Source organism: Carassius gibelio, chromosome B1, assembly GCF_023724105.1.
Source record: "Carassius gibelio isolate Cgi1373 ecotype wild population from Czech Republic chromosome B1, carGib1.2-hapl.c, whole genome shotgun sequence".
NCBI classification, from domain to species: domain Eukaryota; kingdom Metazoa; phylum Chordata; class Actinopteri; order Cypriniformes; family Cyprinidae; genus Carassius; species Carassius gibelio.
Window position 1 is genome coordinate 36,024,487 of NC_068396.1, and position 22,485 is coordinate 36,046,971.

The window sequence follows — 22,485 nt, forward strand, 5'->3', positions numbered from 1 at the left end:
CACAATAAAGGAAAGCCCTGCTTGAGCACGCAGAGTAATGAAGCCACTGGCTTCTCCTGATGTATTTGCGGATACATCTTCCTGATGTATCGTATCTATAAGATAGATTTCTGTGTGCAAGGTTACAAACGTTTGTTCCTTTTCTTCATGTGTTTCTCAAAAATCCACTTGACCTGAACATGCAAGTATGCATCTGGGAAACTTGAAAATAATTTGAGTTTTATCAAGTCCATTTGGAAAAAGCACCAATAATGAACCCGGACCCAATCCTGTTTGGGTATCAGGTCGGACCTTGAGTTTTCAGATCAAAGTGGATCTGTGAGGACTTCTACCTTGGTGACGGCCGTTGAGTTGAGAAGGTCTGCATCTGTCGTCCTCCAGATCAATTAAGGTCATCGTTTTGCGGATAGCCTGCAGCACTGCCTCTGAACACAGAGCAGCCAAACCTGCTCCCACGTGCCTGTGTGTTTCAGCAAAGATCTACTATAATCAGAAACATCCAGTAATAAAATATCTGACATGACTTAGACCCTCCATCACAGTCATCATTCCCACCTGTTCCAGGTCCACATCGTCCAACAGTTTCATGTTGTGTGTGTGAATATATAGAATTTCTAGAAGTCAGAAGTCAGTTAGTTGCATTCTGTTGTAGAGTATTATAGGCTTCTGTGCCGTCAAGTGTGCGTATGTACCATTGATGAGAGAAGAAAGCTCCAGTCTCATTAGCAACAGCACTGGCCCCAGCGTCCTGCCAGGAAGACTGAGGAACAACAGTGAGTGGGAATGTGAGTAACCTTTATTTATAAATGAATGTAAAAAATGTAAATGTCTAGACAAGTACAAAAATGGAGAAACATGTTGTGAGATGTGTGTGGTGATTCTTGTCTTCACCCTGATGGCTGTGAACAGGCTCCAGCATCTCTTTAATCTGAGCCAGCTGTTTAAGACAAACCCGATGTCATTCAGACGCTCCTCCTCCTCATCCTGACACCATCAGCATATGACATCATGACGTGGTGCGGGCAGTGAAATAGAGAAACTGTACAGGTATGATGAAGTCACTCATACCTCTCGTTTGATTGGTTCTCCCTCACTGTGGATGATGTGAGGGGTGGGGTCTGTTTCTAATTCTTTAAACTCCACTGCTCTCATCTGACTGGGAAAATATCAGGATAATCTTAAAACAAACTACATTGTGAATTTGTAGTTGTCTCTTGCAGTGTTGGTAATCATAAACGAAAATTATTCTATTAAAATAGTGTCTGTTAATTGAGGTAAAGCAATCAAATTGTGAAAATAATATATATGTTAACTTGGGAACTAACTGAAAGCTATCAGCAGCAGATAAGTCCTCTATAGGTTGTTACAGATGACCCTGTTCATGTCGTCTGTGAGATCACTGCCTCCACTTCTGGTCTCAAACAACTTCAGTTCCTCCATTTTAACCTGTAACACTCATGCAGGGATCTACATGCACATGTTTGGGATACCTGTTTGAAACAATGATTACTTCTGCAGTTTGGTGCTGCTAGTGATATAAATTAAACACTGCAATTTCATCTCTCTATCACTTCCACACACAGATAGATTAACCGTGACAAGCACAGAACTGTTGTCCCATTGGTGGCTTCGTCCACGAGGACTTGATTCGGTCGAATCTTCTGCTTCAGAATAGCAGTGGAGAAATCCTTTTGACTGTTCAACACCCGCACACACATTATATCAACGCTCAATCCAATTTTCCACAACATTAATAATAAACAGTGAAGTACATGCACAGTTCTTCATAAAAGCCAAGTCAGCTTTTGTTTTGCTGCATCTTTCTTCAGAATGTATTTATATACACTCCAGAGATTTAGAAAATCACTGCATATAAATTTAATGATAGCCTGCATAGGAATTTTACACTAAAACAGCATCAAGACTGCATAAAACATGATGTATTTTTTAGCTTACAGTTACCTTCTAATGAACTTAAAATTTAATGAACATTCAAATTGAGCCATACTAAGGTTTAAAACCCATTTTATAATCGTAACTGAGTTTTAATGAGGGTGAAACATAAACACAGTTCTTGGTGGCACTATACTGTGAAAACAAACCCTATACACACACTGCTGTCTGGTCTCCTGGTCTCCACACACACACACAGTTAAACTCACTGTGAGGCTCCAGCGGCAGGCATTGTAGATCAGGCTAGAGGTGTTTATCTGAGGAAAAGAGCCTGTTCTGGGACAGAGATGATCCGAAATCAGCCTCCATGCCTCGAGAAGGTGTGTGTGGCAGCCTGCACTACTCCCTGGACGTCTGAAACCCATCCCCACACATATAAATATGATTCTGACACAACAACCCAAGTACGCAGACAGTGAGTATTTAGGAATCTTTTTCAGTTGTCCATTGTTTTCAAATGCATTTGCACTCTTTCCTGCCCAGGCATTGAAATTCCCAGCCAGCTCATTCCAGACACTCACAAACATTCGTAAATGTGCATTGATGCAGTCATCTGGAATGTCCTCTTTAATGCGAGTAATCAAAAAGACATACAGAAACAGTTCCTGTTCATTTCAAGAAACACATGGACATTCAATAACTTACACACTGATTGGACAATGCATTATTCTTCTCAAACCCTTTTTGAGTCACTCCCAGCATCTTCGTTCATCAAGATGGATGCTGGCCTCATGTTGTACCTTATGGCTGTAATGTAAACCTTTACCCTGATGGCATTGACTTTCGGATCCAAAACCAACCAACAGCTGTAGCTCCTTGTTTTTTGCTTTGAGATACTGATTTCTTGCAGTCTGTTAATGTATCTATTACAAAGACTTGTTGAGAACACAGAAAAATCCTTTTAGGTGTTCGTTGATATTCCACTTCATTAATAAGTCAAAGTAAAAAGAAATTCATCATGAAAGTCATAAACAGAGAAACAGAGGCATTATCAACGTTTCAATGAGCTCCAGCTTTTACTTTAGATCTAGTTAACGTCATAAAAATGAAGATCATGTTTTATAAACAAACATTCAACGAAATAAATAAATCAGGAGAGTTTGATGAATTCAAGGTGCTAAAATTGTCAGGCAGGACAGAGGTGTCTATAATCTGAACTCAGACTGACCTATAGTTTCTTCACAATGCACATGAACATGGTCCTGCCTGTCGTGACAGAATCAGTAAGAGCCCATTTACAAGTGATGGGTCAGTTTAACCTCACAAAATACACTGGAGCTAAAGGACAGCTTAACAAAGATCCAGTTTCCACATCCCTTCTCTCACACGTCAGTCTTGTAATCAGTTGAATGGACCCTTACATTATTATTTGATTGTTTTACACAAATTATTGTCTCAGTTCCCACGATATTCATCTGTTGGGCTGATGCATATATATTTCACAAATGGTAAAGTTCAAGAGCTGCATGGCTTCGGGGCTCTCTGTGCTTTTGAGGACATTCAGACACTTTCTTCAACTGCTGGTGAAGGAATAACGTCATTGCTTCACAACTTGGAAAACTGATATTTACAAAAGTTATGCTCAGTTTTCAGTGGTGATGATGGAGCCAGAAAGTCAAGCGGGCAAATCCCAGATTAAAGGAGTCAAAGTCCCCTTGAAGGAAGATTCTCGGTGAGATGCGCCCACTTGATTGTGTGCAGGAGATCTACAGAAACAGTTTTTAATTGTATTTCTTTCTGACATAAGGGTGCAAGAGACAAAAACACTGGAAGGAACAATAGACATTCAAGATCATTTCAGTATGTCAGGAAGAAATGGTTTAGTCTATCGCTGAGAGAAGACGAGGGCTTCAGTCAATCTCAAGAATTTACTTATTTAAAACTGTAGCCAGACAGGTTTCTTTTTTACATTGGAGCAACATTTTTAACAAAAAGTTCTCTGTGCAGTGGAGACCCTCCATCCTTTGGTTTCAATAGCAATCATGAAACCAGTGAGGTCACAAAAAAAAATATTTTCCGCCACTTACTGGCCTGGAAAAAAGAAAAAATCAACTTGATGAAATGAATTCAGGGTCAAGTGTCACAGTCCGAGCAGTGGTATCCATCAGAGCAGCGTTAACTGCACAGAACTGCAGTCATTTCAAAAAACGGTGACGCTTCTTCATTTTTTTTCTCCTTTCAGTCTTCCCAAACTTACTCCATTCTTCTACTCAGTTCAGTTCATTTTACTCACTTTTCCGTCCAAAGTTCTTTCCAATAGCTGCAGGATAACTGATTAAAAATATATATATACATTATTGTGTGAGGAAAACGAAAAGTCCTTCAGAGTCGTATTGAATGTCTTCAGGAATGTCTTCAGGAATATGCGTGTTCTGGGATGAGTAAATATTGTTTGGTATATGTACATGCAAGTTACTTTGTCATGTACAATAGCTCAAATATATGCGTGTGTGTGTGTGTATCAGCAGAAAGCTTCGTCCTCCTGGAAATGGGTCCTCTGCAGAACCTTCACGTGTCTTTCATAGATCTTTAGGGCGGGACCGAGTTTGATTGACAGGCCTGTCAGCACGTCATTCCTTTGCATCAGAAGGAGGGACTTCCCGTCGATCTCCTGTCAGGAACAAAGATTCAGTTATCTATAACACAGCTCGTCTCTTAAGTCCAGTGAAGTAGCGTCTGAACTGTTGAAGGGTCATGCGGTTGAGTTCAGCGCACCTGTGTCCTGAAGGCGAGCGCCTGCTCTGGAAATCCAGCCGCGGTGAAGTAACTGACCACGTCTGCTACAGTCCAGTCCACCGGGCTCATGCCCCCCGTCTCAAACTTCAGAAACCCACCTCTGAGACCGCACAGAAGAAAAATAATTCACATTTATTCATATAAAAAAATTCAAAGGTACACTGGAGACATCAAAAAACATTTCATATCGTGACTCAAAGACAACCCTCAATCTTCAGTTTTCATTTCTTTCATTATGACTCACTTCTGCCAATTCCTGTTAGAAGGTCAATGGGTGTTTTACAAAGCCTTTTCTCTCCGCACTACTCTCTCTCTCTCTCTCAGTCTGCTAGTACTCACATTCCTTCATTCATCCCTCGTTCTTCAGCCGCTCCTGGTGAGGCAGAGGGAGTCAGCAAACATGACGAGACTCCCACCTCCAGCTTACAGTCTGCACCTGACGGACAGACAACACACAGCTATATCACACTAAAATAACACACACAACTTCAATACGATTACACAGAATGACACAACCCTACCTTTCAGACTTTTTTGTTTAGTAAAGTCTGTTTAAAGTCTCTTAAAAATATATAGTCTAAACAGAAATGCTGTTAAATATAATTGAAATTTGAAGTCACTTTTTTTGTTTGTTTTAATATTCTTTGCAATTTATTCCTATGATCAAAGCTGTCACATGATACTTCAGAAATGTGGAAAACACTGCATGTATATATAAAAAACAAATCTGTAAAACATAATGGCCAGGCACACACTGCAAGTTTCATCAGTGAAAACCACACTTAAATGCTGGAGTGAGTAAACCATCGTTCCCTGAGTGTAGGGAACAGCAGTCACTTTCACATTTGTAACCATAGCAGGAGTGAAGAAGAAATTTAGCCATTTGATATCTGCCATTTGTTGGCTAAACTAAAGACTCTTCATGAGAATACCTCTGATAGACGTGATGTGTTCAGTTAACGCTCGAGAGACTGCTTTAGAGAGCGCTGTTGCCATGTGCTCTTATCTACAAGAGCTTACCCTATAAAGATAGGCACTTTATGAAGTTTTATATTTTTTATGTTTTTGTGCTTTTCCTTGTGTGTGTGTTTTTTTTCTATGAATATCTTGCAACAAAAAAGGTTAAGACTTCTTTCACTGTTATTTTCATGCATCTCACATACAGACGAAGACACATTTCAGATTCTGATCATTAACACATACACAAGAGACAGGGCACACTGGAGAAGCATTTGGACGTTTAAGTTTTTTGTGTATATATATATATATATATATATATATATATATATATATATATATATAAACTGGGTCGCTGGGTGGATCCGTAACAGCCACAGCATCAATGGCGGACTACATGCTTGTGTTCCTGCTGCAGAAGCTACTGAGTATCAGCTTTACTAACTTTCCTAGCTTTTCTTGTTGTTGTGTCGGGCTTGTATACAGTATGTAAGGTTTATGTGCTTGCTCCAAGTCTTCTCCATTTTTTGTGTTTCTCTGGCAGAATTACAGCGCCACATACTGGTCTGGACTGTATACTACATCGTTTGGAGTCAGTTTCAGTGGTTTCATGTGTACGCAGATATTTCTTGAGACGATGCACGTTTACAGAAGAACGAGGAAAAGAAAGATTGCATAGGGAAAGCTCTAGCTTCGTGTGGTTGAGGCCTGAGAGACACCAGTACATAAAGATATGGACACAGTTAATCAGAACGTAACCTAAATTTGTTCAAAGGACTTACAGTTTCTTAGAGGTATTGATGATGGAGCCTTTACGGTCTCTGACATCACAATCAGCTGATCCTAAAGGAGATAGAAACAGATGAACTCAGTAAGACTATATTAAAATAGAACACAAACAACACTCCCATTACACTTTTGTTTGCTGTTGAACACATTCGTTAAGCCAATAATTGATATGTCAGGCCACTCGGACAAACTGAGAGCAATGTTGTAATAGATCCACACTTCAGGAAGTCATTCTTTGAATGGCCTACATGTCTCTACACAATAAACTGGAACAGGAGAAAGACCTCAGATATTAAAACCGTCAGTAAACTGTAACATTACCTCAGTGCTGGGATGTAGCTGATCAGGAGCATCTGTGTTTTTCTCAGCATCCTCGGGCTCCACAGACACGGTCTGCTCTGAAAGTGTGTGTGTGTGTGTGTGTGAGAGAGAGAGAGAGAGAGAGAGTGGGGGGTTTTAATTTTAATACCATCATTTCTTGTCATGACACTAGACTTCAAACATAGACATTTGTCACACACAGAAACAATTCCCCATCTTCAGCTGAAATGCCATCTGGACGAAGTCTTGTTCTTAATGCTTTGGCATAGACGGATTTTTACAAACTTGATTAAAATGGGATTTTTGGAAATACATTCAGTCTGAAACTGTAGGTGTGATGTGGCACCAGATGTAGAGACAGCAGATATTGTCTGTCCAAACAAACAGATGTTTTCATCACGTACCCTGGGTATGGAGAACAAAGGTGATTTATGTGCAGTGTGAACAAACACCCCTCAAAAACACTCATAGTAATACTTTCATCCTCCATAGCGTTCAAATATTTAAAGACTTGCTCACAGGTATGTCCCCAGTTTCAGAGTTCTGCTCCATAATCCAGAAGGACTCCCCCTCTGGAGAAAGTATTGTCTGAATTTATAAAAAGCATGAGCAAAAAAATCTTCTGAATATATTTTTGATAAGGGCTGTATTAGGTCAACACTTCAATCTGAACAGAGCTGTGCATCAATAAATTCCACTTCCTGTCCCTCAGATTTAACTTCCTGTGAGTTGTGGCCAGAAGTGCCACCACACAAAGATGTCTGTTGGAAACACTGCATGTATATATAAAACAAAATTTCATACAAAATAATCAAGTTTCAGGAGTGAAAAACACATTTAAATGCTGGAGCGAGTCTCGTTGTTTGGTCTTAGCTCATAAAGATGTTTTTTTAATGTTTATGTTTTTTGTGCTTTCACTGTTATTTTCTTGCACCTCACATACAGACGAAGACACATTTCTGCAGCACGTTCAGATCTGTCATTAACAACTAGTCCTCCAGCTCCGTACACACTGCATTGAATATCTGCAAATGTGTTTGTCATGACCTTATTTAGTGAATTATGTGAGTTGTGGCCTGTTTAATTCAAATCCTAGCTCAAATTTAAAGGGAGCCCACACGTAAACACTTGAAGATCTGTTTTAACTGAGTAAAACAAAAGAAGATGGTGAGATTTCACAATTTATTCCCATTATATTCTTACATTGCTGTAAAAACGTCATTACAATATTGTTATGTATGGAAAGGAATGATGAATTTGGTTATTTTTGTGTTTTCGTCACCAGGGCTGGGCTTGCTTATTTAATTTTTAATAACAGAAAACCCAAAAGTTATATTTTTGGCGACAGTAAAGGCCTTTTCACACCAAGAGTGAAATGACTAAGCCTCAGGCTGAAGAAAATGCCTCTGCCACTGCACTTCCTCCCAGTTTCTCTCAGCACAGAGACAGGACAAGAGTCAGTGAGTCAACAGAAAAATATATGCATTGAATGAAAAAACTACACATATTTTCTTTACTAGTTACTTTTAAAAATTATCTGATTGCATAACTCACGTTACCCCAACACTGAAAACAAGAAACTAATAACTGTCCATGGGACAAAAAATGTAATGTAATATCTACACTCCATCATATTCATATTCTTATCTTATGTTAAGCATGTTTAGATGTTTTACTGGAAAAACCAGACAAAGAAACGGTTTCAGAGCACAAGTACCTTCACGTCCTCCCCCGTCTACTTCCTGTTGTAAGGAGCACTGGTCTGAGGTCAGCGGTGGGTCGGTGCCATTATCATTCTGCAGCTGGGTGTCAGGTGAGGCCTTGACACCTGCGGGACCTCCATCAGTGATGGGAACATCCTCCGCTGAGCCCACTGTGTCATGCTCCTCGCTCTCCTCCTCCGTCCTTTCTTCTGTCTTCACCTCCTCCTGACCAGCAGGAATAGACACAGCGTTTCTGAGAGCTCTAATGGACTTTAAACCAACATGATGGAGCATTGCGTTATATTTCAGATCTCAGTGACTGGAGTGGATTTGATCGTGACTGTACCTTACATCACAATAGCTGCAGATGTACGGGGAAGAAAAGAAAAGGAAAAAAAAACTGACTCTCCACGCTATTTGAAAAGGCCAAATATCGGCCAGTTTCTGTGCGTGTCCTCCGTCGAATTGCGTTTTTTTTTTTTTTTAGAACAACACAAACTACCCGAACACCTCCGCAGTCTCTTGCCTGGGATCTCGATTAGATCAGGACAGCGATTTGTCAAGTCTGTCGGGTTCATTATCAATTCGACCACAGTCTGTAAGTGAGCGGGACAGTGCTTGAGAAATCTGATCAACGCGGAGACGATAACAGCGCAAAAAAAAAAAAAAAAAAAAAAAAAAGAAGAAAAGAAGGAGGAAACGCGACGAACGCTCATCGCTCAAACTGAGTGGATGAGCCGCACGGAACGGAACTAAGAGGCTTATAGTGCGCGCTCCGCTTTGGCTCGTCATGCAGCGAATTTCCGCCATCGCTTTACCTCGTCTGACCGAAGTGTTGCACTGAGCGACGGCTCGCCCGAGAAAACAGACGCGAGCCTCGGGTCCCTCCCTCCGTTTTACATTTTCCGTGCGCGTCTAACTTAGACACCGCCTAGTGAAAGATATCCAGCACAACTTATAACGCAACAATAATCGTCGGCCCTGCCTGTGAAAGCCTAAGAGCGCTCTCGCGCAGTTCACGCAGACATCAGTGTTTTTCAGCACACGGTGCGCGTCTGGTTCTCGACGAGCGCGCTTTTGTGTAGTGGAGCAAGAGAAGCGACGGTGTCTCACGCACGCGGGGGCTGCCGAGCCCGAGCCCGCACCTTTTGTGAAGTGAATCAGGGCACGCAGACAGTTGCGTGTCTAGCGGAAAACACGACCGAGGTGTCACTTCTCCCACCGTTTGCACACAACACGACCTCACAACAAGCACAAAAACACGCTGTTTGCCGCAGACACACACAGTTGAGGTGTTCTGGCGCACAGTTGCACGCGAGAAAAGAGCGGAAATCGGATGGTGCGGGGATTTTTTTTTCTCCTGCTCTTTTTTTTTTCTTTCGCTTTTCTCACATCACGATCATTTATTTATACGGATACGCGGTGTAGCGCTGCGCGCTGCGCAGGACGTGTTGGAAATATTAAGTTACCTTCTTCGCGAGACGTCTGTCCTGCAGTGCGCTCTTCAGGAGCCGCGCGGACGGCTTGGCCGCCCACATCCCCCGCGCGGCAGCAGTGATGTGGCCCAGGCGGGTCCTGCGGAGTCGACCCCTCTCGATCTCGCGCTCCAGGACCACTTTAACCCGGTTGCGGGTCAGCTTCTCCCCGGGCATCCCTCGCTGCGTGCTGAGGTAGTCGAGGATCTCTTTGAGCCCCGGCGGCGCGTGGCCCCGTGTTGCGGCGGAGCCCCGGTGTCTCTCGGACAGACTTCGGACCGCAGAAACCAGCCTGTCGCCCAGATCAGCGCTGCTCTCATCCGGAGAGTCCGAGCAGCGCGTCCCGGAGCCCTTTGCCCCCTCCTTAAGTTTGGGTTTGGTGGACGCGGGGGGCTTGTTTCTCGGATGCGGACTGCCGGCGCTTGAGCAAGTTTTCTTTTCTTTCTCATCACCATCATCATCATCATCGCTGCCCTCGTGGCCGAGCGTCACGTCTCCTTCAGCCCGTCTGTTTGCAGCATCGCGGTGGAGAGAGGAGCCGGTTGCTCCCGCCTCGGCGACCGAGCTCTTGTCTCTCGATGCACTTGCCTTCACGCTCCCGGCGGAGTGGCCCGATGCGCCACAACTAACAAAACTGTTTCCGCTAGATTGTGGTAAAATCTGCTCTTCCTTTACAAGAGCGGAGGGCGAGGTTTGAGGCAGGGGGTCAGGACACGGGCTCGCCCCGGGTTCCTCGGGCTCCTTGTCCTCGCACTCCTCTTGGTCCGTGAGGCTGAGCGCGCTGTCGTTGTTATTGCATCTCGCGCGTTTGTCGTGTTCACCGAGCGGCTCGCAGCTGTCGGGGGTTTGCTCCGTTCTCTTTCTGCATTTCCTTTGCACTTTAGCAGCGTTCCTGTAGGAGATGGACCCCTTGTAGCTAACTTTCAGCACAGTTTGCTCTTGGATCAGTTTTTCTAGTTCAGCCCTGGTTTTGTCCGGGTCTGAGCCGTGTCTTCTTCGGACCATTCGGCAGATTCTTTCCAGGTCCGGTCGGGCTTTTCTCGAGCGCAGGGAGTCGATGGTTTCCAGGATCCATTCTCGGTATTTCGGCTCCGACATGTTGCAGCACTGGTTCCGTTGGCTTTGGCCGAGCGCCTCTCTCTCGCCTCCGAAGTGATCCGCTCCGAGCCCGGCTGGGAATGAAGCGGAAGCCTCGCTCTACGCCTGCGTTTACCCTCTATGTGCGCTTAAGGTGGACTACATTCCGAAGAGGAGCATCCGCTGCGCTCCGTGCTTATTTAAGGTGGTATTGTGGAGTTGCACGTTTTGCGCACCTCGTCGACGGGCTTTTGTTCACGCTCGCGATGCAGTGCTTTACATCTAACGCAACAGATTTATCATACACAGTCTCGATGCTAATTTAAATAACAGTTTAAAACGCGTCTGTGTTTGATGGTTGGATGACAGATATGGCTCGCTGGTCGATAGTAAACTGGATGAGTCTAGTCTTATTAACTCCTCGCGTCACTGCCAGCTCTAGATAACATCGAATCAAAAACATTATGAAAAATCTACAAGTAAGAATAGAACAGATCAGAAAAGTTTCAAAGTGCATCTATTATAAATCACACTGTTGTATTGATGAAAACTAAAAGATTTGGTTTATATTTCCGAATAAATCTGGCCTAAAATTAGCAGCGCAGTTTTAACAAGCAGTGTGAAGAAACTGAGTGAAGATGACCTTGAAAACCGCTTGTGTCATAGACTAAATGAGCAAAAAAAAAAAAAAAAAAAAAAAAATGGAAGCCATGTAGGAATATAGAGACATGATTTGAAGAATCATATTACAGCCATTTCCAAAATTCATACAGCTAGCCTATGTAGTTGGAGAAAGTTTATTACCTTCCACAAACAACAACATACCAAACAGTTATTTAATGATTCTGCTGAAATGTGAAATGATTAAGAAATGCAAAGCTATCTTACACGACCATACATCATGGTATACTTGACTTGTTTTGTTGGTTCTGGAGCAGAGAAATAGTCCTGTCTTCATTAATGGTGCTCATGTACAGTTATATAGATCTCAGTACAATGTTAGGTGTTTCCACTGTTACACAAAAAGGGACGTAAAAACTTTTGGTATTTATAGTAATACTTTATTGGAATGATTCTTGTGGTGCAAAATATCACAATTAACTTGAACCATGTCCTCAGGAGTAAGCACTGGTATCCACTGAGTTCACCTCCAGTTTAGGAGATATTTGCGTGTAAGAAATTCTCACCCAAAAAGGATCCAGATGCACTGCACCCATTCAGAGAGAAGACTTTGCCTGTTTAAAAATGCAGAAATGGAAGAATAAAGGGGGAAGAAATGCCGGAGAGCGCCGTCCACAAGGCTTTGTGTGCACCTTCATCAGGCTTTAGAAATGTATAACCCAATGAGAACCGTAACAAGTGTAATATTAACAATACTAAACAAACGAAACTAAAACATACATCCCCTCCTCTGCACGAAGGCTGTGGGCCCGTCGTCGTATCTGTCAGCTATCGTATAAATCCCTGGAGGATCTCATGGCACATTTCAGAGGTGAAAGTTCATCAGTGAATATTTTACCGAGCGCGGTGGACCTACAGCTGAAATAATAAGAGGTGCTCGTTTGATGAAATCATGGCTTCTTTCACTTTCTCATCCCTTCAGTGCATTGTTAAGAATAAAGAAACACATGACAGCATACAGGACCAAAAATATTTCGGTTATTACACAGGAATACATTTTTTTTTTCTTCATTTGTTCTTTTTTTTTCTATTTTTCAGTATGTTTGTTATGGTGACCTATGGAGAACTTGCACTCAAGATTAATAAACGATAACTAACCCCGTCTGTCTTTGTGCGGCAACAATTACACCCCATCAAACCCTTCATGATTAATATCACGTGAACAGATAAAAAAGAGAAAATTAGAAACATGGTAAAAACAGAGGAGATGATAAAGGCCTCACTGTTTGTCCCTGGAGGTCTTCTCTGCTCTCTTGCGCTGGTTTCTCTGCTGGAGGAAGGATCGGTTTTAAGATTCATGCACTCTTTCTCTCCACTTATATATTCCTCTCTCTCTCTCTCTCGCTCTGATTTCTATCTCGTATTAGAACTCGGCAAACTCTTTCGCACACTTCTCCGTGAACGACACGCGGATCTCTTCTTCCTCGTAGTCGTCGAAGTTGCTGGTGTCCCCGGGACCTCTGCATTTAGGCACAAACGGGGCCTCCACCTGAGAAATGCAAAGAAGAAGACACAATGTTTTTGCTCATCTTTGTCATAATTTCTGATCGATTAACCCTCAACATGCATTGTCAAATATTTTCCTTATGGCCTTATACAAGGTATTACATGATGCAAAACATATTTTTTTAAATATATACCAATGTATATTAATGTGAAGTAGATCACAAATGTTGCTTTTTGTTCAAATGATGTTATTGATAATGCAATTTAATTAGATATTAACATTAATTCAGAAATTTAAGAATGGAGTCCAAAGTTCTTCATATTAATTTCACACAATAACTTATATTAGATTATGTTAATTATATTAAATTGTATTATGAGGTTACAATGAATATGATATGCTTCTGTTGATCCAATACAACATTTGTCATAAATTATGCTTGATTTACCATTTTACAAAATGCTTTCACTGAAGATTAATGAAGAAAACGGAGTGAAAATATGTTTAAAATAGATACAGATGTATTTAAAAGTAAAATAGTTCACAGATGTTGATATTTGCTGTAAACCATACTCTTATTCTTATTGATACTCAGACAATTATTATTCTGAAGTATGACATAATAAAAATAAAATAGTTGCCTTTAAAAGTAATGTGTTACAATATTGCGTTACTCCATTAAAAAGTAGCTAAGTAAGTAACTTTGTTTTTAAGAAATGCATTACGTTACTTTGGCGTTACTGATTTCTCTCAACTCATGGACAAGAGAGCTGTCGGTCAGTGGTTTAATGGGAAAACAAAAACAAACAAACAACAAAAGTAACTTGTGTTGCACATTTGAAAAAGTAAGTGCTTTTTATTTTATCTCATAGAAAACGACTGAAGAAGATACTCTGCATGTTTGTGAAAGTTAGTGACTGCTCTTATGAATAGAGAAAACAGGAGGAAGTACCAGAGACGGGAGAAGCCACAGGATGACAGTGTGGAAATAGAAATAGATAAAGTGTCTACAACTCATTCAATTCCTAAAACGTGTGTGCCTTTGTAACCTTGAGCAGAAACATGGCAGATAAGACAAGTTCTTTAAAAAAACAGACAGCAGGTGTTTAACACAATGAGAGCAAGCGTTACGAAAGCTGATAAACAGCTGTGGAAAAGTAATGACGTATCAACAAGTCTTCTGTGCGCTCACTGGATGGCTTTGTTGTCTTCTTGCAACAGTGAAGACTTTTCTCCACAACATAACTCTCTTAACTCCTTGTTCATTTTAGTACTTCAATAGTTACTTGAATAGTAATCGGATTACATAACTCACGCTACTTGTGATGCTTTACTCCAGCACTGCTAGTGATAACACTAATGTCATCCAGGAGAATCTGAGCTCTTCCTGACTGAGCTTTGTGTGCAGACACTGAATATCAGTGTGTGTTTCTCACCCTCCGCTGGTAAATGGCGATCCAGTCAGTAGTTGAGAACCACTTGTGTCCTTTGATGTCGTTAACTCCGTTTTTAAGGTTTCCGTAGCGTTTGGTGAGGTCCACCTGCAGCAGGTTCCTCAGCAGGTCCTTCAGGTCGGAGCTGAAGTGAGACGGGAATCGTACCTGTGAGGAAAAACTGGGTTTAAACCAAACTAAACTCACGTGAGACCCTCAGATCCTGCAGAGACATCGGACTCATTTTCAGTCTGAAGGCTGTTGTTTTCTGATGTCCTGGTGAAATTACCTTTCCTGAGACTATCTTTTCGTAGATCTGAATGGGCTGATCGGCAAAAAAGGGAGGATAACCGGCAGCCATCTCATACATCAGCACACCCAGAGCCCACCAGTCCACAGCTTTATTATAACCCTACGAGAGAAAACACGTCAGGAAGAGTTAAAGCCTTCACACACTGCATGTTTCAGCAATAGAGCTACAACTGCATGCATTTATGACAAGAATCAAACGTCAGCGAGAGATCAGAAACCTCCAAGCTGGTTTAGATGTGCACTACCTGTCAAAAGATTCAAATAATTGCAAACTTTAATTTAAAATAATTGTCTTTTGCTCACCAAGGCTGCATTTATTTGATCTAAAATACAGTAAAAACAGTAATATTGTAAAATATTATTACAATTTTAAGTAGCTGTTTTCTATATAAATATGTTGTAAAATGTTATTTATTGCTATGATGCAATGCTGAATTCTGAGCATCATTCTTCCAGTCTGCAGTGCCACATGATCTTCAGAAATCATGAAAATATACTGATTTCTGATTATTATCAGTGCTGAAAACAGCTGTGCTCTTTCAGATTTTCCTGGAAGTCATGAAACACCAAAGATCAAAAGATTGGTGTAAGATTTAAAAAAAAGAAAAGAAAGAAATTAATACTTATTAAAATAAGTTTTCAAATAAATGCTGTTCTTTTGAACGTTCTATTCATCAAAGAATTACACTCATGTCATGAGACACTGAAGACACTGAAGACTGGAGTAATAATGCTAAAAATCCAGCTCTGATCACAGGAATAAAATGCATTTTACAATATATTCAAATAGAGAACAGTTATGTTAAATTGTAATATTTTTATCATATTTCTTGATGAGCAGAATAGACTACTTTCAAATAATCCAAAAGTTCAAATCTTAGTCTCTATTTAAATATCAAACTTCGCTTGTTCAGTCAGTCTGTCGAGCACAGAAAGCATCTGTCAGCTGAAAGCGTGTTTCATCATCAGACGCTTCATTAATTAGACTGGGACTGCAGTCGTCTAGCTGCGTTCACTGTAGCACTCCTCTGTCAGTTTGGAGAAACTAGGACAGCACGGCTCACCTTGCTGAGGATGATCTCTGGGGCCAGATACTCCGGGGTGCCACACAATGTCCACGTGCGACCCTTGACCCGCTTCGCAAAGCCAAAGTCTGTCACCTGAAACAAAAGTCCAGCAGATGAAGCTGTGGTACATGCACAGGACAAGCATGCCTTGAGCCAGATGGTACTATCAAATCAGCCATGAGGGGGCAGTGATGGAGAGAGTCTAGCTGCTTATATCACACACACACACACACACACACACACACACACACAGACACACACACACAGACACACAGACACACAGACACACAGACACACACACACACACACACACACACAGACACACACACACACTTTAGCTACAGATGCACTGCAAATGAATGGAGACCAAATCAGGGTATTAAAAAAAAAAAAACTTGTGGTGCAGATATGTTTATTGAGTTACAGTAAAATCACACTGAATTTGACGTTTCAGACATAACATCTGTCATCACTTGTGCTTGATTTATGCTCAACATGATTGTTAAGGGATCTTCTAAATGTACTATAGTAATAATGTGAATCGAACTATAATATATAGTGGATATTGACTATAATGTGGTCATTACCTGTATATAGCCCTGCTGATCGATGAGGAGGTTCTCTGGTTTAAGGTCTCTGTAGATCAGGTCGAGGGCATGCAGATATTCAAATGTCAAAACTATTTGTGAAGCATAAAACCGTGCATGGGGTTCACTACGCAAGAGAAAGACAACGAGAGAAAAAGAAAGAGAAACAGAGAGAAAAGATACTGTTACAGGAAAGTTGCTGAAAAATAACTCTTACAGTAGGACTAAAGTCATAGAACAGATCTAAGCAAATGTGTTTTGTATAAGAGCTGAAAAAAAAGTATATTTTTTCATCATTTAACACGAGATACAGAAAGGAAGAAGATGAAAACTCCAGCAGTATCAGTCGCTTTGATATTTCGTTGTTATCTGATGAAACAACATTCATGCATTTTTAAATGCAGCGCTACATGTTGATGCTGCTAAGTGGATTATTTTAGTACACCAGCAGATAAATATTAAGCATCGAGCATCTTTATACAGCCGAGATGAAACCACAGTCTCACATTATGTGCATTAACACAGCTCTCAGGACAAGCTTGGAAGTCATCTCTCGGTTCTGGTTCTGCTTGTTTTCTATCCTGTGTGTTTAGACAAAAATGAGCCAAAGAATACAAGTACAAAAACACAGACTGCTGGGACGACCTGTTTTTATTATTATCTCATTTCTATGTCAACTTCTTATATGAATATATAAAAAAAAATCTATTTAGCATATCAGCTAAATTACATACGATGATCAAACGCTGCATTTGGAATCAGGTTTTAAAGTGGCCTAAATAAAAAAGGTGAAGTCAGGTTTTCTTTCTTTTGCTTTTTTTGCAACAAGATTCAGTCTGTGACACAACAAATACATGAAATAAAATATAGAAGTATAAATTCTGCCTGTTTTCATTCTAAGCATTTAGTCTTTTGTGATTACAAGCCAGAAGTTCACACACTTCACAGACTTTATGTTTAAGGATATTAATATTAAAAATCGACTGAACCAGATAGTGAGGAAAAGTATGTCCATCATATATGTTAAACGTATGTTTAATAAACAGATCATAATTAAAATAAGTCATTTTTAAATCAAAATAAAACACTATTATTTGATTTGTTTACTGTACCTGCATGTCATGTGACCATTAACCAACCGTAAACATGCAAATCTGAAACTTATTTACTAAAATATTTATTTTAAAATCTCAGGCTACTTCAAGTAAATATATTTCACGACTGAATTACATATAAATAAGGACTAACATGAATGTGTGCATTTTAATGCAAAAAAGGTTTTTCAAAACAATAGTATTAAATGGACAAATAACCTTCTGAGTGATAATTCAAATAAAAATGTATGTATGTTTTAAGAATCTGTTTACATAATTCAGATACATGAAATCAGATACTACCCAGATCTGTATACTACTAAATATATACAGCTATTTGTGCTCGGTCTGTTACCCTCTGTTCACGGTTTCCTTCAGACACCAATAAAGCACATCTGTTGTGTAAATATATTCACCTGAATCTGCCGATTCTACGCAGGTGTGAAAACATCTCTCCTCCCTGAACGTACTGCATCACCATGTAGAGATTAGTGTTGTCCTAAAACAGACACACGTTATTAAAGGCGTCCCGTGCATGCATTGAGCTGTCCGTGTTTCCGACAGTATTCACCTTGAAGGAGTATTCCAGCCGCACTAGGAAGGGGAAGCTGACGGCCTGCAGAATCCGCTTCTCGTTGAGAGTGTGCTCGATCTGCTTCAGCTTCACAACCTGCAGAGAAACCATGAACGTCATGACATCAGCGGGTCTCACGGTGATGTCACGGCTCAGGCATTAGCCCCGCCCACCTTCTGTTTGTTGAGGATCTTCATGGCGTAGTGCTGCCCGGTCTCTCGGTGTCTGACCAGCATCACGCGACCGAACGAGCCCGTGCCCAGAGTCTTCAGGCGCTCGAAGTCCTCCAGACTCGCCGTGTTCTGAGGGACAGAAGAACCCTTAAAACACCCAACTACAGCTCGTCAGGACTGCTTTCCAAATACAGTTTCTAGTAGTGATGGGTGCTTTCAAACAGTGCTATTTTTCTATATTTGAGATACTATTATAGTTTTTGATAATATTTTGAATCAGAAAATATTTTGAATCAGTATTTTTATACATTTACATCATTTAAGTTTTAGTAACTTAGCTTTTTAGCATTTATTGTTGTTAAATGTCTATATAGTTATTTTATTTCAGTTTTAACTATTTTAGTGATAGTTAAATAGTTAATCAAGTTAAACGAAATGAAAATGTTGCCTTGCAAACTAGCTGAAATAAAATAAGTATTTTTATTTTTTATTGCAGTTCACATTTCATTCGTTTCAAGTAACGGAAATGTATTTTATGGTTTAAGTTTTAGTTAACTATAACTGCTTTTGTTGAGATTCATGGACATAACATCAGAATGATTACATATCAATCTCATTTGTGTAAGAAATCATCACATTTTTACAGCGTACAACTGCAGAAAAATCTGGACTTAATAAAAAACAATGCTGTGCAATCTCATAAACCCCATGAAGTGGATCTGTGCTACATTTATGTTATTAACATCCAACTGCTTGATTCACTTCATAAAAGCCTACTTTGAGAGTGTGGTGACAAACGCTTACACTGCATTATTTTCAATACATTTAATGCTAAGTTCAGTGCGGCGCAAATAGATGAGGTTTAGCTAGAATCTGGTGGCCATGACAAAATCACATGAAACAGTGATTCATTTTTGTAGAAATTGATTCAAAAAGCTTCATTTATTTAATCACTATTCTCTAGAGTATTTATGGTCAAAAGAGTCAAAAGGGTTTATCATCTCCCTGACAATTCTCAAGAGAGCTAGAAACTCTTTCAACGCTACTTGACTTATCCTAAATAAAAAAAAATAAAAATAAAATAAAAACATTGTTTTTCTCTTTATTTATGCCTTGCCTTTCTAGCTTGTACTCATTTGAACAATGCCTGAAACTAGGTATTACGAGCACTTCCTGTTTCTGTCTGCCTCTTGAAGAAGAATCTCTTTACGTATTCCCCAATTAGAAGTGGCTTTGGATAAAAAGTGTCTGCTAAATGACCAGGTGCCACTCATTTAATAAAACTCACGGTACACAGATCTATTAAATGAAAACCCAGACCTCACTTCTGTTTTCTCCTTCTCTTCTCGAATACTTCTAGTCATCTTACCTGTGCAGGATTCTCCCATTTCCTGAGGAAATCTTCTCTGGCGAAGGCCAAAAACTCTTTGACTGTGGGAAGAGACAGAAAGCACACTTAACTTTACAAGCATCGATGTCATATTTGTTTTCTAAGACCGCTGAATGATTCTGCTTGTGCACGATCTATTTTGAGGAACGTTTTGTTCTGTTTATTTCTCAGTCAACATCGCAATGCACCGCATGGTGTGTATTGATATATTTTCATTATAACAGACTATAGGAGCCATAATGGTTTGATGGATCAAATATGTTTCTCATTACAAAAATCGTAAAAAATGTAAGGTTAACATTTTATCTAAAGGTTAAATATATATATTTATTTCACATGTCAGGCATCAAAGGGTTAAACATGATCACATGCCAAACTCAGCAGTGCACAAAGGTTTACACATCAGTGCTTTCAATGCTTTGGTTAACTTCATGATACCCTCAATAACAGTGCAGTATCTCAGCTCGATTAATTTCAGCATTTTCAAATCCACTCCGCAAAATTTTCCCCCAAACTTGGTGCAGAAAAAATAAATAATAATAAGGCAAGCAAACAGAAAGACTGATTTAAAGGGAGTAGCACAACAAAGCCACAGCATCACATCAGGCCAGCTGCTGTTTTCCTCACGGGGTTAAACGCCTTCTGTCGAGCCACAAGTCAAACTTATTTATATAACGCTTTTCACAGTTCACATTGTTTCAGTGCAACTTTACAGAAACTGTTTCAAACGTGCATTTTTAAAGGGTGTTAACACCGATTTTGCACTGCCAAATGTATACTTTACACTGAGTTGTTTCAGACAAGCCAATCGTAAACCAAAGGATTCTTGCCTTGTTGAAGATGCATGTGTTTCATAGAGCCACAGAAACTTTCAAGCGCCAGCATTTGAAGGAAATGGTTCAAGACCGTGAGCAGTTTTTGTTCCTGTTTTGACACATTTCATACCGAAACAGGAAGGTTGGGTGGTACATATCGAAGGATCCATCTAAGATTAGTGTCTTAACATGAACACCATGGCCACTGGTTTAAATAACATCTGTGAGACACCATTAGATCCTTCAATATTCAAGAGTGCTTTTTATCGGACAGAAACGATGGAGTCAATACTTTTGGTTAGTTTTCCAAATAAGAAAGACTCTTTAAAAATGTCAAAGATTCATGCATTAACTACTGTGAATCTAACAAGATCATTATTAAATCAGACTCCTTCAGATTCATGGAACACTGTAAATATGAAAAATTACAACGTCATCCTGGGGTTTACACAAGTAAAGCGCGAAATCTCAAAACTTTAAATGGTAAAACCAGGGTTAGTATAAACAGTGTGAAGCGTGGGTCAGTTAATCCAGGGTTAAACAACTCCAAGTGTAAAAACCCAACAGTTGAGACACCAGCAAAGCCTTTACCATCACAGACACTGAGAAGGACACACAGTGGTCAATAATACAGTCGTTTTCAATGACAAGATTGTTAAATGGCTATATTTAGCCTTCACATTAGATCTCAGCATGTAGGTTTCGGTTCTCCCCGTTTTCTTCAGCCCTTCCACACATCTGTCATTCCCTATAGACCCACCAGACGTGCACAAATAGACCCTTTTCTATCTTTCGGCATGTTATATACAGGGTGCAGCATAGAAACGCGCGCGCAAAGCCCTCAAACGAGGCGCAGCTCGCGCTTATCAAAGCATCAACACATCGCTTGAGCCTGAGATCGCCATGACAGCATCAGCACCATCTCCGGTGAAGCCTGGCACATGCACGACCATACCCCCGAAGAGCATCCGAGGATCGCCATGATCGGAGATAAGGATGATGACTAAACGGAAAGACTGGGACGCGTTAAAGAAACCCACCGCTTTCCATCTCGTTGCCCCGTTTGGCGGCCGGCGTGTTGCCCATGACTCGGGCCCGTCAGGCGCTGGAGAGCCGCAGGGAGGGAGGGATGCTCTCACGCTCCGTTCGTGCGATTGACGTCCACCGACCGGCTCTGAATGTGAAAACGGGGGACGTTGACGCGTCCGATGGCTTCTCGGATAAACGGCGATCCCTTATGAATGCAGCAGCAGCAGCACCCGCGTTTAAAGGGCGGACAGGCCGCCAGCATCAAACCGGACTCGGGCGTCCTTTCCTGGCCTGGCTCTTCGCCGCTCCTCCGCGGCCCCGCAGTCCTGTCTGTCGCCTCCCCGCGGGGGTGTTCCGTGAGCGGCGCTCGCAAAGGGAATCGCGGCGGAAAAACACGAACGCAGCTGCGCTTCCCGTGGCCATCGACACTGACACCGCCCCCCCCCGGGCTGGCCCCGCCCACCGCGGCACCCCATTGGCCAGGAGGAAGAAGACGGACAGATGTGCGAATGATTGACACTTATGTAGCCGTTATCTCGATATCGAAACAAAACATGGCTCATTTTTTTTCATGTTCCCAACGGACGGACTGGATTCAAATTGCTACATTTTACTGTGGTATAATGTAAACATACAGTATGTTGTACGTGTATATCGCATATTTTAAGAAATTCAGCAAAAAAGCTAAAGGGCTACATACAAAACCTTACTTAATATAAATTCTTACTTCTTAAAGTCTAACTTGATCAGAGATGTAAAAAGCACTCAAAAATATACTCAAGTAAAAGTATAGATACTCAGTTAAAAGTAAAAGTATCTTGACAAAAACATACATGAATAAAAGTAAAAAATTTTTTTTTTTAAAAAGTACA

At 40.8% G+C, this 22,485-nt stretch overlaps 2 protein-coding genes across 3 annotated transcripts; both read right to left on the minus strand.

Annotated features, from left to right (window-relative positions):
* Nucleotides 1-2,497: 2,497 nt before the first annotated feature.
* On the minus strand, nucleotides 2,498-11,178 carry LOC127948749 (sterile alpha motif domain-containing protein 1). Of its 2 annotated transcripts, none has more exons than XM_052545421.1 (7): nucleotides 9,929-11,178; nucleotides 8,474-8,729; nucleotides 6,757-6,833; nucleotides 6,429-6,489; nucleotides 5,029-5,125; nucleotides 4,669-4,789; nucleotides 2,498-4,564 (listed from the first exon to the last, which is right to left on the minus strand). In XM_052545421.1, the coding sequence occupies exons 1-7, from the start codon at nucleotides 11,030-11,032 to the stop codon at nucleotides 4,415-4,417; spliced, it is 1,866 nt and encodes a 621-aa protein (XP_052401381.1). In that variant the 5' UTR covers nucleotides 11,033-11,178; the 3' UTR covers nucleotides 2,498-4,414. The 2 variants fall into 2 exon arrangements, with proteins under 2 accessions (XP_052401381.1, XP_052401382.1); XM_052545422.1 differs by having other exon boundaries at nucleotides 8,474-8,684; nucleotides 9,929-11,174.
* Nucleotides 11,179-12,050: 872 nt separating this feature from the next.
* Nucleotides 12,051-22,044, minus strand: LOC127948750 (cAMP-dependent protein kinase catalytic subunit alpha-like). The gene is made up of 10 exons (XM_052545423.1): nucleotides 21,625-22,044; nucleotides 19,749-19,810; nucleotides 18,380-18,508; nucleotides 18,204-18,302; nucleotides 18,049-18,131; nucleotides 16,539-16,665; nucleotides 15,949-16,044; nucleotides 14,862-14,984; nucleotides 14,576-14,740; nucleotides 12,051-13,181 (listed from the first exon to the last, which is right to left on the minus strand). The coding sequence occupies exons 1-10, from the start codon at nucleotides 21,668-21,670 to the stop codon at nucleotides 13,056-13,058; spliced, it is 1,056 nt and encodes a 351-aa protein (XP_052401383.1). The 5' UTR covers nucleotides 21,671-22,044; the 3' UTR covers nucleotides 12,051-13,055.
* Between the last annotated feature and the right edge of the window lie 441 nt (nucleotides 22,045-22,485).

Bases quoted from the DNA above. Each gene is read 5' to 3' on its own strand.
- LOC127948749 (XM_052545421.1), bottom strand. From the start codon at position 11,032: ATGTCGGAGCCGAAATACCGAGAATGGATCCTGGAAACCATCGACTCC. The intron at 6,834-8,473 runs GTACTTGTGCTC...ACACACTTTCAG, and splicing joins AGACGGGGGAGGACGTGAAG to AGCAGACCGTGTCTGTGGAG. The intron at 4,790-5,028 runs GTGAGTACTAGC...GTGCGGTCTCAG, and splicing joins CGAGGGATGAATGAAGGAAT to AGGTGGGTTTCTGAAGTTTG.
- LOC127948750 (XM_052545423.1), bottom strand. From the start codon at position 21,670: ATGGGCAACACGCCGGCCGCCAAACGGGGCAACGAGATGGAAAGCG. The intron at 14,985-15,948 runs GTGAGCCGTGCT...TTTCTCTCGTAG, and splicing joins CAGAGATCATCCTCAGCAAG to GGTTATAATAAAGCTGTGGA. The intron at 14,741-14,861 runs GTAATTTCACCA...TTTTCCTCACAG, and splicing joins AAAAGATAGTCTCAGGAAAG to GTACGATTCCCGTCTCACTT.